We start from the raw sequence: 14,189 nt of genomic DNA, 5'->3' as shown, positions 1-14,189 counted from the left end.
GGGGGAGAATTTCCTTTCCCTGACCAGGTCAGTCAATCGTATTTATTGAGCACTTACTGTGTGCAGAGCTCTGTACTAAGCACTTGGGAGAGTACAATATAACCACATAACGAACATAGAGAAGCAGCGTGGCTCAATGGAAAGAGCCCGGGCTTGGGAGTCAGAGGTCATGGGTTCTAATCCCAGCTCCGCCACTTATCAGCTGTGTGACTTTGGGCAAGTCACTTTGGTTCTCTGTGCCTTGGTTACCTCATCTGGAAAATGGGGATGAAGACTGTGAGCCCCATGTGGGACAACCTGATTACCTTGTATGTCCCCCCCAGCGCTTAGAACAGTGCTTAGCACATAGTAAGCGTTTAACAAATACCAAAATTATTATTATTATTATTATATTCCCTGCCCACAACAAGCACACAATCTAGAGGTGGTCGCCACACACCTCCCCACCCCAGCCCCTCTGACCGACCCACTCAACTCTCGCAGCCAAGATAGGGCCGAGCCAACCCTCAGATACCTGGGGAGGAGTTAGTGCAACGGACAGAACCAGGGGTAATGCTTTTCAGTCCTTGTATACCAAACCAAGTATATAATAATAATGGCATTTATTAAGTGCTTACTATGTGCAAAGTGCTGTTCTAAGCACTGGGGAGCTTACAAGGTGATCAGGTTGTCCCACAGGGGGCTCACCAATTTTATAGATGAGGGAACTGAGGCCCAGAGAAGCTAAGTGACTTGCCCAAAGCCACACAGCTGGCAATTGGTGGAGCTGGGATTTGAACCCATGACCTCTGACTCCAAAGACAGAGCTCTTTCCATAGTAAACGCTTAATAAGCGTCATCATCATCATCATTCTCTGTGCCTCAGTTTCCTCAACAGTAAAATGGGGATTAAGACTGTGAGCCCCCCGTGGGATAACCTCATCACCTTGTAACCTCCCCAGCGCTTAGAACAGTGCTTTGCACATAGTAAGCGCTTAATAAATGCCATCATCATCATCATCACTGAGCCACGCTGCTTCTCTATATATGGCTCATGGCTCAGAGTATATGGCTCTGGGCTCTGCACACAGTAGACACCCAGTACAGCATCCTACACAGTGTTCAGTTGAGTGCTCGGCACCTAGTAACACAAAGACAGCCCTCTCTGCACCCAGCCAGTGCTCAGTTCAGCACTATCCGTGATAGGCGTCCACTAAATAACGGTGGCATCCACAGTGGTAGAGAGCAGTGGCGAGGTCAGAGGTTGGCCGGAGGAAAGGAAGGGCGGGAGGTGGAAGTGGAGGAGGAAGAAGAAGTAGAGAAGCAGTGTGGCTCAGTGGGAAGAGCCCAGGCTTTGGAGTCAGAGGTCATGGGTTCGAATCCCGGCTCCACCATGTGTCTGCTGTGTGACCTTGGGCAAATCACTTGACTTCTCTGGGCCTCAGTTACCTCATCTTTAAATGGGGATAAAGACTGTGAGCCCCATGTGGGACAACTTGATCACCTTGTATCCCCCCCAGTGCTTAGAACAGTGCTCTGCACATAGTAAGCGCTTAATAAATGCCATAATTAAGTAGAGGAGGAGGAGGAGGAGAAACACCTGTCTCGGTTTGAAGGATTGAGTCTCTGGATTGTTTGTTCCCTCAGAAGGGAACATGTTCTCGTGGCAGGGGGTGAGGGGGACGGGACAGTCTGTTTCACACTCAAATGTCTCCTCATAGAGTGCAGGGACACAGTGAGGCCCGGTCCTTGTGGGCGGCAATGAACAGCGCCCACGGAGAATCAGCTCTCTCGCGCTTGCTCTGCCCATCCCTGCCCTCGCTGCAGCCCCTGCCAGGAGAGGATGAGGGTCTCTGGGTGACCAGAACTTGGGGGTGGAGGGATCTGATCTAGCAGGACTTCTGGGGACAGACCTCAGAGTGCTGGGAATCACAACGGATAGTAATTGCGCAAAGTGCTTACTCCGTGCCAGGTACTGTACTAAGCGCTGGGGTGGATACAAGCAAATCGGGGTGGACGCAGTCCCTGTCCCACAGAGGCTCACAGACTCAATCCCCAGGGGCTCAGTGGAAAAAGCCCGGGCTTGGGAGTCAGAGGTCGTGGGTTCTAATCCCGGCTCCGCCACTTGTCAGGTGGGTGACTTGGGGCAAGTCACTTCACTTCTCTGGGCCTCAGCTACCCCATCTGTAAAATGGGGATTAAAACTGTGAGGCCCACGTGGGACAACCTGATTACCTTGTACCTATTCCAGCGTGTAGAACAGTGCTTGGCACATAGTAAGCGCTTAACAAATGCCATCATTATTATTATTATTATATAGGATCACCAGACCAAATCAAGGGTAGTTTACAGCCAGGACTTGAAACTAGAGAGATTGAAAAATGACACGTTGGCAAGGAAGATATAACCCCTGTACGTCCTAGTGCACTTTAACTCTACAGTGATAGTTAACTACGTGCTGGGTTCACGCCTGAGATTTGAGTTCTTTCTAAAGTCCACCTTCTATCCATAGGCGTAGGTACCAAAAGGCTTCAGGTCCTCAGTTTCCTAAATTTGTCCCTCTGAGAGTCTCCCTTCACCAGTTATACTGTAGACAATCCCTCTAGACTGTAAGCTCATTGTGGGAAGGGAATGTGTCCGCTATATTGACATATTGAGAAGCAGCCTGGCTCAGAGAAGCAGCATGGCTCAGAGAAAAGAGCCCGGGCTTTGGAGTCAGAGGTCCTGGGTTCAAATCCCAGCTCCAACAATGGTCAGCTGTGTGACTTTGGGCAAGTCACTTCACTTCTCTGTGCTAGAGAAGCAGCGTGGCTCAGTGGAAAGAGCTCGGGCTTTGGAGTCAGAGGTCATGGGTTCAAATCCTGGCTCCACCACTTGTTAGGTGTGTGACTTTGGGCAAGTCACTTAACTTCTCTGGGCCTCAGTTCCCTTCCTTCATCTGTAAAATGGGGATTAAGACTGTGAGCCCACCATGGGACAACCTGATCACCTTGTAACCTCCCCAGTGCTTAGAACAGTGCTTTGCACATAGTAAGTGCTTAATAAATGCTGTCATTATATTATTATATATTGTATCCTCCCAAGCGCTTAGTACAGTACTCTGCACACTATTGACAGACTGCCTGACTGACAGATAATCCCTCATTTTGAAAGACAACCAGGGCATTTAGTAGCAAGCACCCTCTCACAAATTAGTGTCCTGGCCTGAAATGCATCCAGTGGTTGCCAACAAGTATTTTCAAAGCCAAGAGGAATTTATTCCTACTGAAAATTTCCTCTTTTTCTTGTGGTATTTGTTAAGCGTTTACTATGTGCCAGACACCGTACCAAGCACCGAGGTTGACACAAGCTCATCTTGTCTTATTCCATCGAGTCGTCTCCGACCCATAGCGGCACCATGGGCACAACCCTCCCACAAGGTCCCACCTCTATCTGCAATCGTTCTGGTAGTGGATCCGTAGAGTTTCCTTGGTCCAAATACAGAAGTGGTTTACCATTGTGGTCTTCTGCGCAGTAAACTTGAGTCTCCACCCTCGACTCTCTCCAGGACGCTGCTGCCCAGCACAGGTGAGTTTGGACTTGTAGCAGATTTCCTTCCACTGGCTAGCCACTGGCCAAGCTAGTAATGGAATGGGTAGGCCTCTGCTTGACTCTTCCTCCCATAACTGAGACTGGAAACTCTCCAGGTGTGACCCTTAAGAGGCTACAAGCTAATCAGGGTGCCCCAAATGGGGCTCGCGGTCTTAATTCCCATTTTACAGGTGAGCTAACTGCCGACCCCTCACCCACATCCTGCCTCAAATCTGCCAATTATTCTCCCCCACTTCAAAGCCCTACTGAAGGCACACACCTCCTCCAAGAGGCCTTCCCTGACCAAGCCTTCCTTCCCTCTTTTCCCTCTCCTTTCCGTGTCACCCTGACTTGCTCACCTTTATTCATCCACTCCCACTCCCAGCCCCACAGCCCTTATGTAATAATAATAATAATAATGACATTTATTAAGCACTTACTATGTGCAAAGCACTGTTCTAAGCGCTGGGGAGGTTACAAGATGATCAGGTTGTCCCACGGGGAGGGGGGCTCACAGTCTTAATCCCCATTTTACAGATGAGGGAACTGAGGCACAGAGAAGTGAAGTGACTTGCCCAAAGTCACACAGCTGACAAGTGGCGAAGCCGGGATTTGAACCCCTGACCTCTGACTCCAAATCCCGGGCTCTTTCCACTGAGCCACACTGTACCTATCCGTCATTCATTTATTTATTTCTATTAATGCCTGCCTCCCCCTCTAGACTGTAAGCTCACTGCAGGCAGGAAATGTGTTTATTGTTATATCGTACTCTCCAAAGCACTTAGTACAATGCTCTGCACACAGTAAGCACTCAATAAATACGATTAAATGAATGAGAGAATAGGTATCTAATCCCCATTTTGCAGATGAGGTAACCGAGGCCCAGAGATACTCTGGCCCACAGATGCCAGGGCTGGGCTCAGACTTTCTCTAAGCTGGGGAAGCAGCGTTGCCTAATGGATAGAGCACGGGCCTGGGAGCCAAAGGACCTGGGTTCTAATCCAACCTGCTGTGTGACCTTGGGCAAGCCCCTTAACGTCTCTGTGCCTCAGTGTCTCACTGTTTGGCCAGCCCCGGGAATCTGGGCACTGGTGAATTCCTTTGTCAGTGCAAATAGGAAAAGGCTACAAAGGACTGTCACGATACGAGGAATATCTTTTAAGAGGAAATAGGCAGAGGTTTGTTTTTAATATCAGAAGCCAAATGTTAACAGAACTTGTCACAGCTCAAGACATCCGATTTTATAACTTTCCTACAACTTTTCAGTTTTTAATCACAGCCTCTAATATTCCGCAGCGTTGCCAAATGAAAGAAACATCAACAGTTGTGATCTCATCAGCAGATCACATGGCTAATGACCTTTAAGGCAACTCGCCTCAGGTCTTCTGGCAGTGAAGTATGAGCTAGAAAATTAGAGATTAACTGCCGGGCTGAATTTTCCCTTCTTTACGGGGGACACGGAGATCTGGCTGAGAAAGACCCATCCACTAGTGTTTTTGTATTAGAAGAGGATGAAATCCCCTTGAACTTTCAAGAGTTGGGCTTTAATTTAATGATGGTGGAAATCATCTTTTTTGGCATTCGGACCCAAACTTTTCGTATTAGAAGAGGATAAAATCCCCTTGAACTTTCAAGAGTTGGGCTTTAATTTAATGATGGTGGAAATCATCTTTTTTGGCATTCAGATCCAAACTATGTCAACGTGTCTCTAGGAGGTCTTGCGACAACTTAGGAGAAATGTGTGTGCCAGTGTATGCTAATCTTGGCCGAACAATCTGTTGCGGTGAGATCGTTCTGCTCAAAACAACTGGTAAAATCTGTGGAAAACAGGCTATTTATAGTCTATGTCTCTCCGAGATGGTCGCCAACCCAGGTGCTGTGCTAATGAATCCCCACACCACCCCATCCAGGAGGGAACTGCAGGGCGGTAGGGATTTTTATTCCCATTTTACAGATTGGCAAGCAACTCACCTGTCCCTGGCCCGATGCTGTTTTGAGTATCTACAGGGTTGGAAAGAAAATTCAGAGATTTGGCCTAGTGGATACGGCACAGGCTAGTGAGTAGGAAAGACCTGGGTTCTAATCCCTGTTCCCCCACTTGTCTATCGTGTGACCTTGGGTGGGTCGCTTCATTTCTCTGCACCTCAGTTACCTCATCTGTAAAAGGGGGATTAAGACAGTGAGCCTTAGGCGGGACAGGGACTGTGCCCAACCTGATAAGCTTGTATCTACCCCAGTGCTCAGTACAGTGCCTGGCACATAGTAAGCGCTGAACGAACGCCATTAAAAAATAAAATAAAATCCAAAGACCACGGAGCGCAACTTATGTGCCAGCCCAGGAAGGAAAGCAACAATCAGTCAGTCAGTTGATCATATTTACTGAGCGCTTTCTGTGTGCAGAGCACTGTATTAAACTCTTGGAAGAGTACAATGGACTACTAAATGGACCCATTCTCTGCCCATAGTGAGCTAGAGGGGCAGCAGAGGAGGCAACCCATGGCAACACAATCTGAATGATCACAAACTCGTTTTTTAAATTTTTAATATTTTTTTGTTTGCTTTATGGTATTTGTTAAGCACTTACTATGTGTTAGGAGCTGTTCTGAATGCTAAGTTAGGTACAAGTTTATCAGGTTGGATACAGTCCCACTTGGGGCTCATAGTCTAAGTGGGAGGGAGGAGGATTTAATCTCTGTTTTACAGTAGAGGAAACTGAGGCACACAGAAGTTAAGTGACTCGCCCAAAGTCACCCAGAAAGCCATTGGCAGAGATGGAATTAGAACTCGGGTCCTCTGACTCTCAGGCTCCCGATCTCTCCATTTAGGCCATGCAGCCGTACACTGGGTAAATTTGAGATAATCGGGTCAAACCAATCCATGTCCCCCGTGGGGCTCACAGTCTTAATCCCCATTTTACAGATGAGGTCCCTGAGGCGAGGAGAAGTTAAGTGACTCGTCCAAGGTCACAGAGCAGACAAGTGGCCTAGCGGGAATTAGAACCCAAGCCCGTGCTCTTTCCGCTATTCCCCGCCGCTTACCCTGCTCTGCCCAGTGGTGCCACCCAAAATAATGTTCTCTGTACCTATTATAGTGCAGTATACCCTAAAAGCGCTCCACGCACTGTTCTACACTCAGTGGGCATCTAGTACAGTCCTCCTCACACAGCAGACACTCAATACAGCCCTCTGCCTAGAGTAGGCACTCGGGCCTTGAAAGATAGCTAACATTCCAGTGAAAGGGATGGGCTCAGAATTCCTGATTCGGGCAATCTAGAAGCAGGTGTGGCAAACTTGTGGATACCTTGATAAGCGTAGACATCTACAGTTAATAATAATCATAATGATAGCATTTATTAAGCGCTTACTATGTGCAAAGAACTGTTCTAAGCACTGGGGAGGTTACAAGGTGATTAGGTTGTCCCACGGGGGGCTCACAGTCTTAATCCCCATTTTACAGATGAGGTAACTGAGGCCCAGAGAAGTGAAGTGACTTGCCCAAAGTCACACAGCTGACAACTGGTAGAGCAGGGATTTGAACCCATGACCTCTGACTCCAAAGCCCAGGCTCTTTCCGCTGTACAGTTGATAAAGAGTGTGGTTCAGTGGAAAGAGCCCGGGCCCGAGAGTCAGAGGACCGAGGTTCTAATCCTGTCTCTGCCAGCTGATTGCTGTGTGACCTTGGGCAAGTCACTGAACTTCTCTATACCTCTATTTCCTCATCTGTAAAATGGGAATTCAATGCCTGTTCTCCCTCCTACTTAGATGGTGAGCCCCAAGTGGGATAGGGACTGTTTAATGTGCATCTGCCCAGTTCTTAGTACAGTGTTTGACACATAGTAAGCACAAAACAAATACAATAATACTAATAATCCACCCCAAATCAGTCAGTCTAAAATTAACAACTCAGGCCTTTAAAATAATCTGGTAATAAGCTTTTTGGATGAATATGGTTCAGTGGTAATTTTCTAATCTCTCCCTCTCTAGACTGAAGACAGTATTTCACAGGCAGCCACTGTATCTGTTCTCTGATGATAATAATAATTATTATATAATTATTATATTATATACATGTAAAATTATTATTATTATTACTAAATTTAGTACTTCTCCAGTACTAAAAACTGGAGGAGATATAAAATAATCAGGTGGGACACAGTCCCTGCCCACCATGGGACTCACAGTCCAATGGGAAGGGAGACTGGACTGTGAATCCCCATTTTACAGCTGAGGAAACTGGGATAGAGGGAAGTTAAGTGACTCGCCCACTGTCACACAGCAGGCAAATGGAGGAGCCAAAATCAGAACCCAGATCCTCTTGTCTCCCAGGCCCATGCTCTTCATTCATTCAGTCATATTTATTGAGCGCTTACTGTGTGCAGAGCACTGTACTCCACTAGGTCATGCTGCTTCCGATGGTATCAACGTGCCAGAATTCATCAGTCAGTCCCCTTTTTTCCTCCTTCACTAGTCACCTTGTCTTGTAACAACCCCAGAGCTTGGCACCTAGAAAGCGCTTAACAAAGACCAGTAGTACTGTTGCTATCATTTTTTTTCCCTGGGGTGTCTCTTCAGTACTTGGTGGGCAGCAGACTAGCGCTTAGAACAGCGCTTGGCACATAGTAAGCGCTTAACAAACGCCATCGTCATCACCTCACCCCTGGACAATACCCCTGAACGGTTTCTGCAGCTGGGATCTCCTGTTACAATGCATGGGCAGTCAGGACTTACTGTCTGCCTCTCCCTCTAGACTCTAAGTTCGTTGTGGGCAGGGAATGTGTCCATTGTATTTTTATATTGTACATGCCCAAGTGCTTAGTACAGTGTTCTGCATGCAGTAAGTGCTCAGTAAATCCGATTGACTGACTGACTGACTGACTGGTGGTGGATATCACTGCCCAACTTAAATGCACCTCTGTGGTAAGGCCAAGTCTTTCTCACATCTTTGTCACGCTTCACATCTTCATCACATCTCTGTCACAGATCATGTCTTCCTCATGCCTGCGCCCCGGACCGTGTCTTCCTCATCTCTCTGACATGGATAGTCTTCCTCATGTCTCTGTCGTGGATCGCGTCATCCTCACGCCTCTATCATGGACTGCATATTTCTCACGTCTCTGTCATGGATCTCTGTTGTGGACTGCATCTTCCTCACTTCACTGTCATGGATCACATCCTCCCATTTCTGTCACGGATCATGTCTTCTTCACGTCTCCGCCATGGGTCGTGTCTTCCTCTTGTCTCTGTCATGTCTCTGTCACGTTACCGTTCCTTCCCGATGTCTCTATTCATGGATCATGTCTCTATCATGGATTTCCTCTTCCTCAGGTCTGTTGTGGCTCACTTCCTTCTCATTTCTCTGTCTTGGATTCTGTCTTCCTCACATCTCTGTCATGGACTGCTTCTTTCTCATGTCCCTGTCATGGATCGTATCTGCCTCAAGACTCTTTCGTGGACTGTAGCTTTCTCACGCTCCAGTCAGGAATAACATTCTCTTCAATCAATCAATCAATCAATCGTATTTATTGAGCGCTTACTGTGTGCAGAGCACTGTACTAAGTGTTTGTTAAGTACAACTAAGCACTTCTTCGGCATTGTTGGAATGCCAAATGAAGTTTGACCTGGGGCGGAAATATTGGGAAACACTTCCTTTTCTCTCTGGACATTGGAACGTCACCCTGCCACAAAGGGACTTCCCTAAAGCCTACACACAGCAGCCCAAAGAACCGGCACAGAAATCCGCAGGTCCAGGGATAGTTATCACTGGAAAAACTCCAGACAAAATACCCCTGAACCACAGTGCAATGAAGTCACTTGGCTCCCACTAGGAATGATTCCCTACACAAATGTCCTGCCTTACGCTTATCAGAGTAAGGATGAAGGGAACACCATTCATTCATTCAATCATATTTAATAAGTGCTTACTGTACTAAGCACTTGGGAAAGTGCAATACAATAATAAACAATGACATTCCCTGCCCACAACGAGCTCATGGAGGGGAGACAGTCAATGCAAATCAATTCAAATAAATAAAACTACAGATGTAGACATAAGTGCTGTGGGACTGGGTGGGGGAAAGAGCAAAGGGAGAAAGTCAGGATGATGCAGAAGGGTGTGAGAGATGAGGAAAAGTGGGGCTTAGTCTGGGAAGACCTCTTGGAAGAGATTTGCCTTAAATAAGGCTTTGAATGGGGGGAGAGGAATTGTCTGCAGGATTTGAGGAGGGAGGGCATTCTAAACCAGAGGCAGGACGTGAGCCAGGGTTCAGCGGTGAGACGGGCGAGATGAAGGAATGGTGAAAAGGTTAGCACTAGAGGAGCAAAGTTTGTGGGCTGGGTTGTAGAAGGAGAAAGCGAGGTGAGGTAGGAGGGGGAAAGGTGCTTTAAAGTCAATGGTGAGGAGTTTTTGTTTGATATGGAGGTGGATGGGCGATTGCCGGGAGATTTTTGAGGAGGGGGGTGACGTGTCCTGAATGTTTTTTTTAGAAAGATGATCTGGGCAGAGGAGTGAAGTATGGACTGGAGTGGACAGAGACAGATGGTTGGAAGGTCAGCGAGGAGACTGATGCAGTAATCTAGGCGGGAGAGGATGAATGACTTCTAGACTGTGAGCCCACTGTTGGGTAGGGACCGTCTCTATATGTTGCCAACTTGTAATTCCAGTGCTCTGCACACAGTAAGCGCTCAATACATATGATTGAATGAATGAATGATTATACTGACTGTGACCCCCATGTGAATGAGGAACCGTGTCCTACCTGGTAATAATAATCATGGTATTTGTTAAGCTCTTACTATGTGCCAAGCACTGTACTAAGTGCTGGATAATTGTGGTGTTTGTTAAGCACTTACTATGTGCTTGGCACTGTACTAAGCACTGGAGGGGAAGACAAGCAAATCGGATTGAATATAGTCCCTGTCCCACATGGTGCTCACAGTCTTAACCCCCATTTTACAGGTGAGGAAACTGAGGCACAGAGAAGTGAAATGACTTGCCCGAGATCACACAGCGGACATGTGGTGGAGCCGGGATTAGAACCCAAGACCTTCTTACTCTCAGGTCTGTGCTCTATCCAGTATCTACCCCAGAGCTTGTAAAATCTGTAAAATGGGGATTGAGACTGTGAGCCCCACGTGGGATAACCTGATTACCTTGTATCTACCGCAGGGCTTAGAACAGTGCTTAACACATAGTAAGCACTTAAACATACTCATTATTATTATTATTGGCACAGAGTAATACCTTGTCAAATACCACTGTCATCATTATTCATTCCTTCAATCGTATTTATTGAGCGCTTGCTGTGTGCAGAGCACTGTACTAAGCACTTGGAAAGTACAATTCAGCAACAAATAGAGACAATTCCTACCCAACAACGGGCTTGTGATGATGATGGTGATGATGATTTTCACTGTTATCGTTAGGGTCTCCCACTAGTATCCAAAAAGAGACAAAGTCACTCCTAGAACACAGCACTCAGTCAATCAATCACTGGTATTTATTGAGCATTTACTCTGCTTAGGGCACTGTGGAAAGCATTTATCACTGTACTATCAATCAATTAATGGCATTTATTGAGTGCATACTGTGCCCCATAGTGCTTATGTAACTATTCTTATTCTTCAAATATTCTTATATTCATCAAACTCCTTGTGTGTCTAGGGATTGTGTCTACCACCTCTATTCTACTGCTCTTTCCCAAGCCATTAGTATAGCACTCTGTTCACGGGGAGTGTTCAATAAATACCATTGACTGATTCAGTCTCTGGGCCTCAGTTTCCTCATCTGGAAAACGGGTCTCAATACCCAATCTCCCTCTCCTTTAGACTGGGAGCCGTATGAGGGATAGGGGTTGGGTCCAATCTGATTAACTTGTATCTACCCCAGCGCTTAGTAGAGTGTTTGGCCCATGTCAAGTGCACAACAAATGCAATAACAGTAATGTCATTATTATTAGTATTAGTATCAGCACCCGAAACAGCCAAAAAACAATATCATAAAGCAGATCCCAGGGGTTCCCAGAGCAGAGGTGCTGTTTGCTTGTTTGGATGGATTCCCTTCATTTGTCCATTGTCACCACCTTTGGCGTTTCCGTGATTTCTCTGGCACGGTTTGAACCACACAACACGGTTGCCAGGAGTGGAGAGTATTTCCCTTGTCTGGCTCTCCCTCTGGCCTTCCCTGGGGCAAAATGCAAGGTCAGTTCCAGACGCAGAAAGTAGCCGCTGTGACAACCTGTAAATGATTTTCTAACGCTCCAAAGGGAATCGAGTATGCGGGCTAGAACGTAAGGACGCATGCCAGCGGGTGTAAAATGACTAGACTTAAGCATTATTTTGCTGTCGTGGAAGAAAACGTGGTCCTTTTCCAGGTTGTTGTATATTTGTGGTATTTGGTAAGTGCTTCTGTGTCACGTGGGCAGGGAATGTGTCTGATTGCTGTCATAGTGTGCTCTCCCAAGTGCTTAGTAATAATAATAATAATAATGGCATTTGTTAAGCACTTACTATGTGCAAAGCACTGTTCTAAGCGGTGGGGGGGATACAAGGTGATCAAGTTTTGCCACGTGGGGCTCACAGTCTTAATCCCCGTTTTACAGATGAGGTAACTGAGGCTCAGAGAAGTTAAGTGACTTGCCCAAGGTCACACAACAGACATGTGGTGGAGCCGGGATTTGATATGTTGCCAACTTGTACTTCCCAAGCACTTAGTACAGTGCTCTGCACACAGTAAGTGCTCAATAAATACGATTGATTGATTGATTGATTGAACCCATGACCTCTGACTTCAAAGCCCACGCTCTTTCCACTTAGCCACGCTGCTTCTCTAGTACAGTGCTCAGCACACAGTAAGTGCTCAATAAATACAACTGAATGAATATGCGCCAGGCACCGTGCTAAGCAGTGGGGTAGATACAAGATAATCAGGTTGGACGCAGTCCCTGTCCCACGTAAGCGCTCACAGTCTGAATTCCCATTTTACCGCCAAGGTAGCTGAGGCACAGAGAAGTGAAGTGACTTGCCCAAGGTCACAGAACAGACAAGGGGCGGAGTCAGAATTAGAACCCAGGTCCTCTAACTCCCAGGATCTTGCTCTTTCCTCTAGACCATGCTGCTTCTCAAATATTGCAAGAAATGGCATCGCTACTGAAGATTACAAACAGTGGCACGGCCTAATGGGAAGAACGGGAATGGGAAGCCTGGGAGTCGGAGGACCTGGGTTCTATTCGATCAGTTTAATTTATTAAGCCTTCACCTTGTGCAGAGACTAAGTGTTTAAGAGAGTATAATATAATTTATCAGTCGTATTTATTGAAAACTTACTGCTGGGAGAGACTACTACAACAGAGGTGGTAAAGATGCTTCCTGCCACATGAATTTACAGTCTAGAGGAACCGCTTTATATATCTGCTTTGTCATACCGTTCCTAGGATTTTTCAGGTTTTTAGATTATTATTATTACTACTACTAATAGTATTGATAATAATAATATTGTGGCGTGCGTTAAGTGCTTATCACAAGTCAAGCACTATACTAAGCACTGGGGTAGATCTAAGGTATTCAGGTTGGACACAATCCCTGTTCCACATGGGGCTCACAGTTTAAAGGGGAGAGGATGATGATGATGATGATGATGGTATTTGTTAAGCGCTTACAAAGTGCAAAGCACTGTTCTAAGCACTGGGGAGGTTACAAGGTGATCAGGTTGTCCCGGGGGGGCTCACAGTTTTAATCCCCGTTTTACAGATGATGATGATGGCATTTGTTAAGCGCTTACTATGTGCAAAGCACTGTTCTAAGCGCTGGGGAGGATACAAGGTGATCAGGTTGTCCCACGTGGGACTCACAGTCTTCATCCCCATTTTACAGATGAGGTAACTGAGGCACAGAGAAGTTAAGTGACTTGCCCAAAGTCACACAGCTGACAATTGACGGAGCCGGGATTTGAACCCCTGACTGCTGACTCCAAAACCTGTGCTCTTTCCACTGAGCCACGCTGCTTCTCCTGGGCCCCATTTTACAGATTAGAAAACCAAGGCCCAGAGAAGTTAGCCCATGGGTCTATCAGTGGTGAATCAATGGCGTTTATTAAGTGTTTATTGTGTGCAGAGAGCACTGTACTAAACTTATTATTACCCAACTCAGCCACTTTCCTACTCTGTGACACATTCATTCGCTCATTCATTCAGTTGTATTTGTTAAGTACTTATTGTGTGCACTGTACTGAACACTTGGGAAAATGCAATACAACAATAAGAAGTCACATTCTCAGCCCACAGTGAGCTTACAGTTTGGGGGGTTGGAGGGGGAGACAGATAGCAATACAAATAAATAGAATTAAAGATATGTACATAAGTGCTGTGGGGCTGGGAAGGGGGAAGAGCAGAGGAAGCAAGTCAGGGCGACGCAGAATGGAGTGGGATATGAGGAAAAGTGGGGCTCATTCTTATTTGTTTTCTCTCACTGACATGAAAGTGATGTTATGAACTTAATACAGTGTTTTGAACACAGAAAGGACTCAATTAATGCTACTAAAGTCATTCATTCAATCGTATTTATTGAGCACTTACTGTGTGCAGAGCGCTGTACTAAGCGCTTGGGAAGTACAAGTTGGCAACATATGGAGACGGTCCCTACCCAACA

The 14,189-nt window shown here is 46.4% G+C and overlaps 1 protein-coding gene across 1 annotated transcript in view; it reads left to right on the top strand.

The window, feature by feature from the left end:
• Positions 1–1,740: 1,740 nt before the first annotated feature.
• Positions 1,741–14,189, top strand: part of NECTIN3 (nectin cell adhesion molecule 3) — a 110,901-nt gene continuing 98,452 nt past the window's right edge. Inside the window, exons 1-2 of the mRNA XM_038766140.1 lie at positions 1,741–1,836; positions 6,375–6,394. Of these exons, the coding sequence (XP_038622068.1) occupies positions 1,741–1,836; positions 6,375–6,394 (116 nt within the window). The remainder of the gene's footprint in view (positions 1,837–6,374; positions 6,395–14,189) is intronic.

The sequence above is a fragment of the Tachyglossus aculeatus genome, chromosome 24 (assembly GCF_015852505.1).
Source record: "Tachyglossus aculeatus isolate mTacAcu1 chromosome 24, mTacAcu1.pri, whole genome shotgun sequence".
NCBI classification, from domain to species: domain Eukaryota; kingdom Metazoa; phylum Chordata; class Mammalia; order Monotremata; family Tachyglossidae; genus Tachyglossus; species Tachyglossus aculeatus.
The sequence above is the reverse complement of the archived record's forward strand: the minus strand, read 5'-3'. Positions and strand labels throughout refer to the sequence as shown.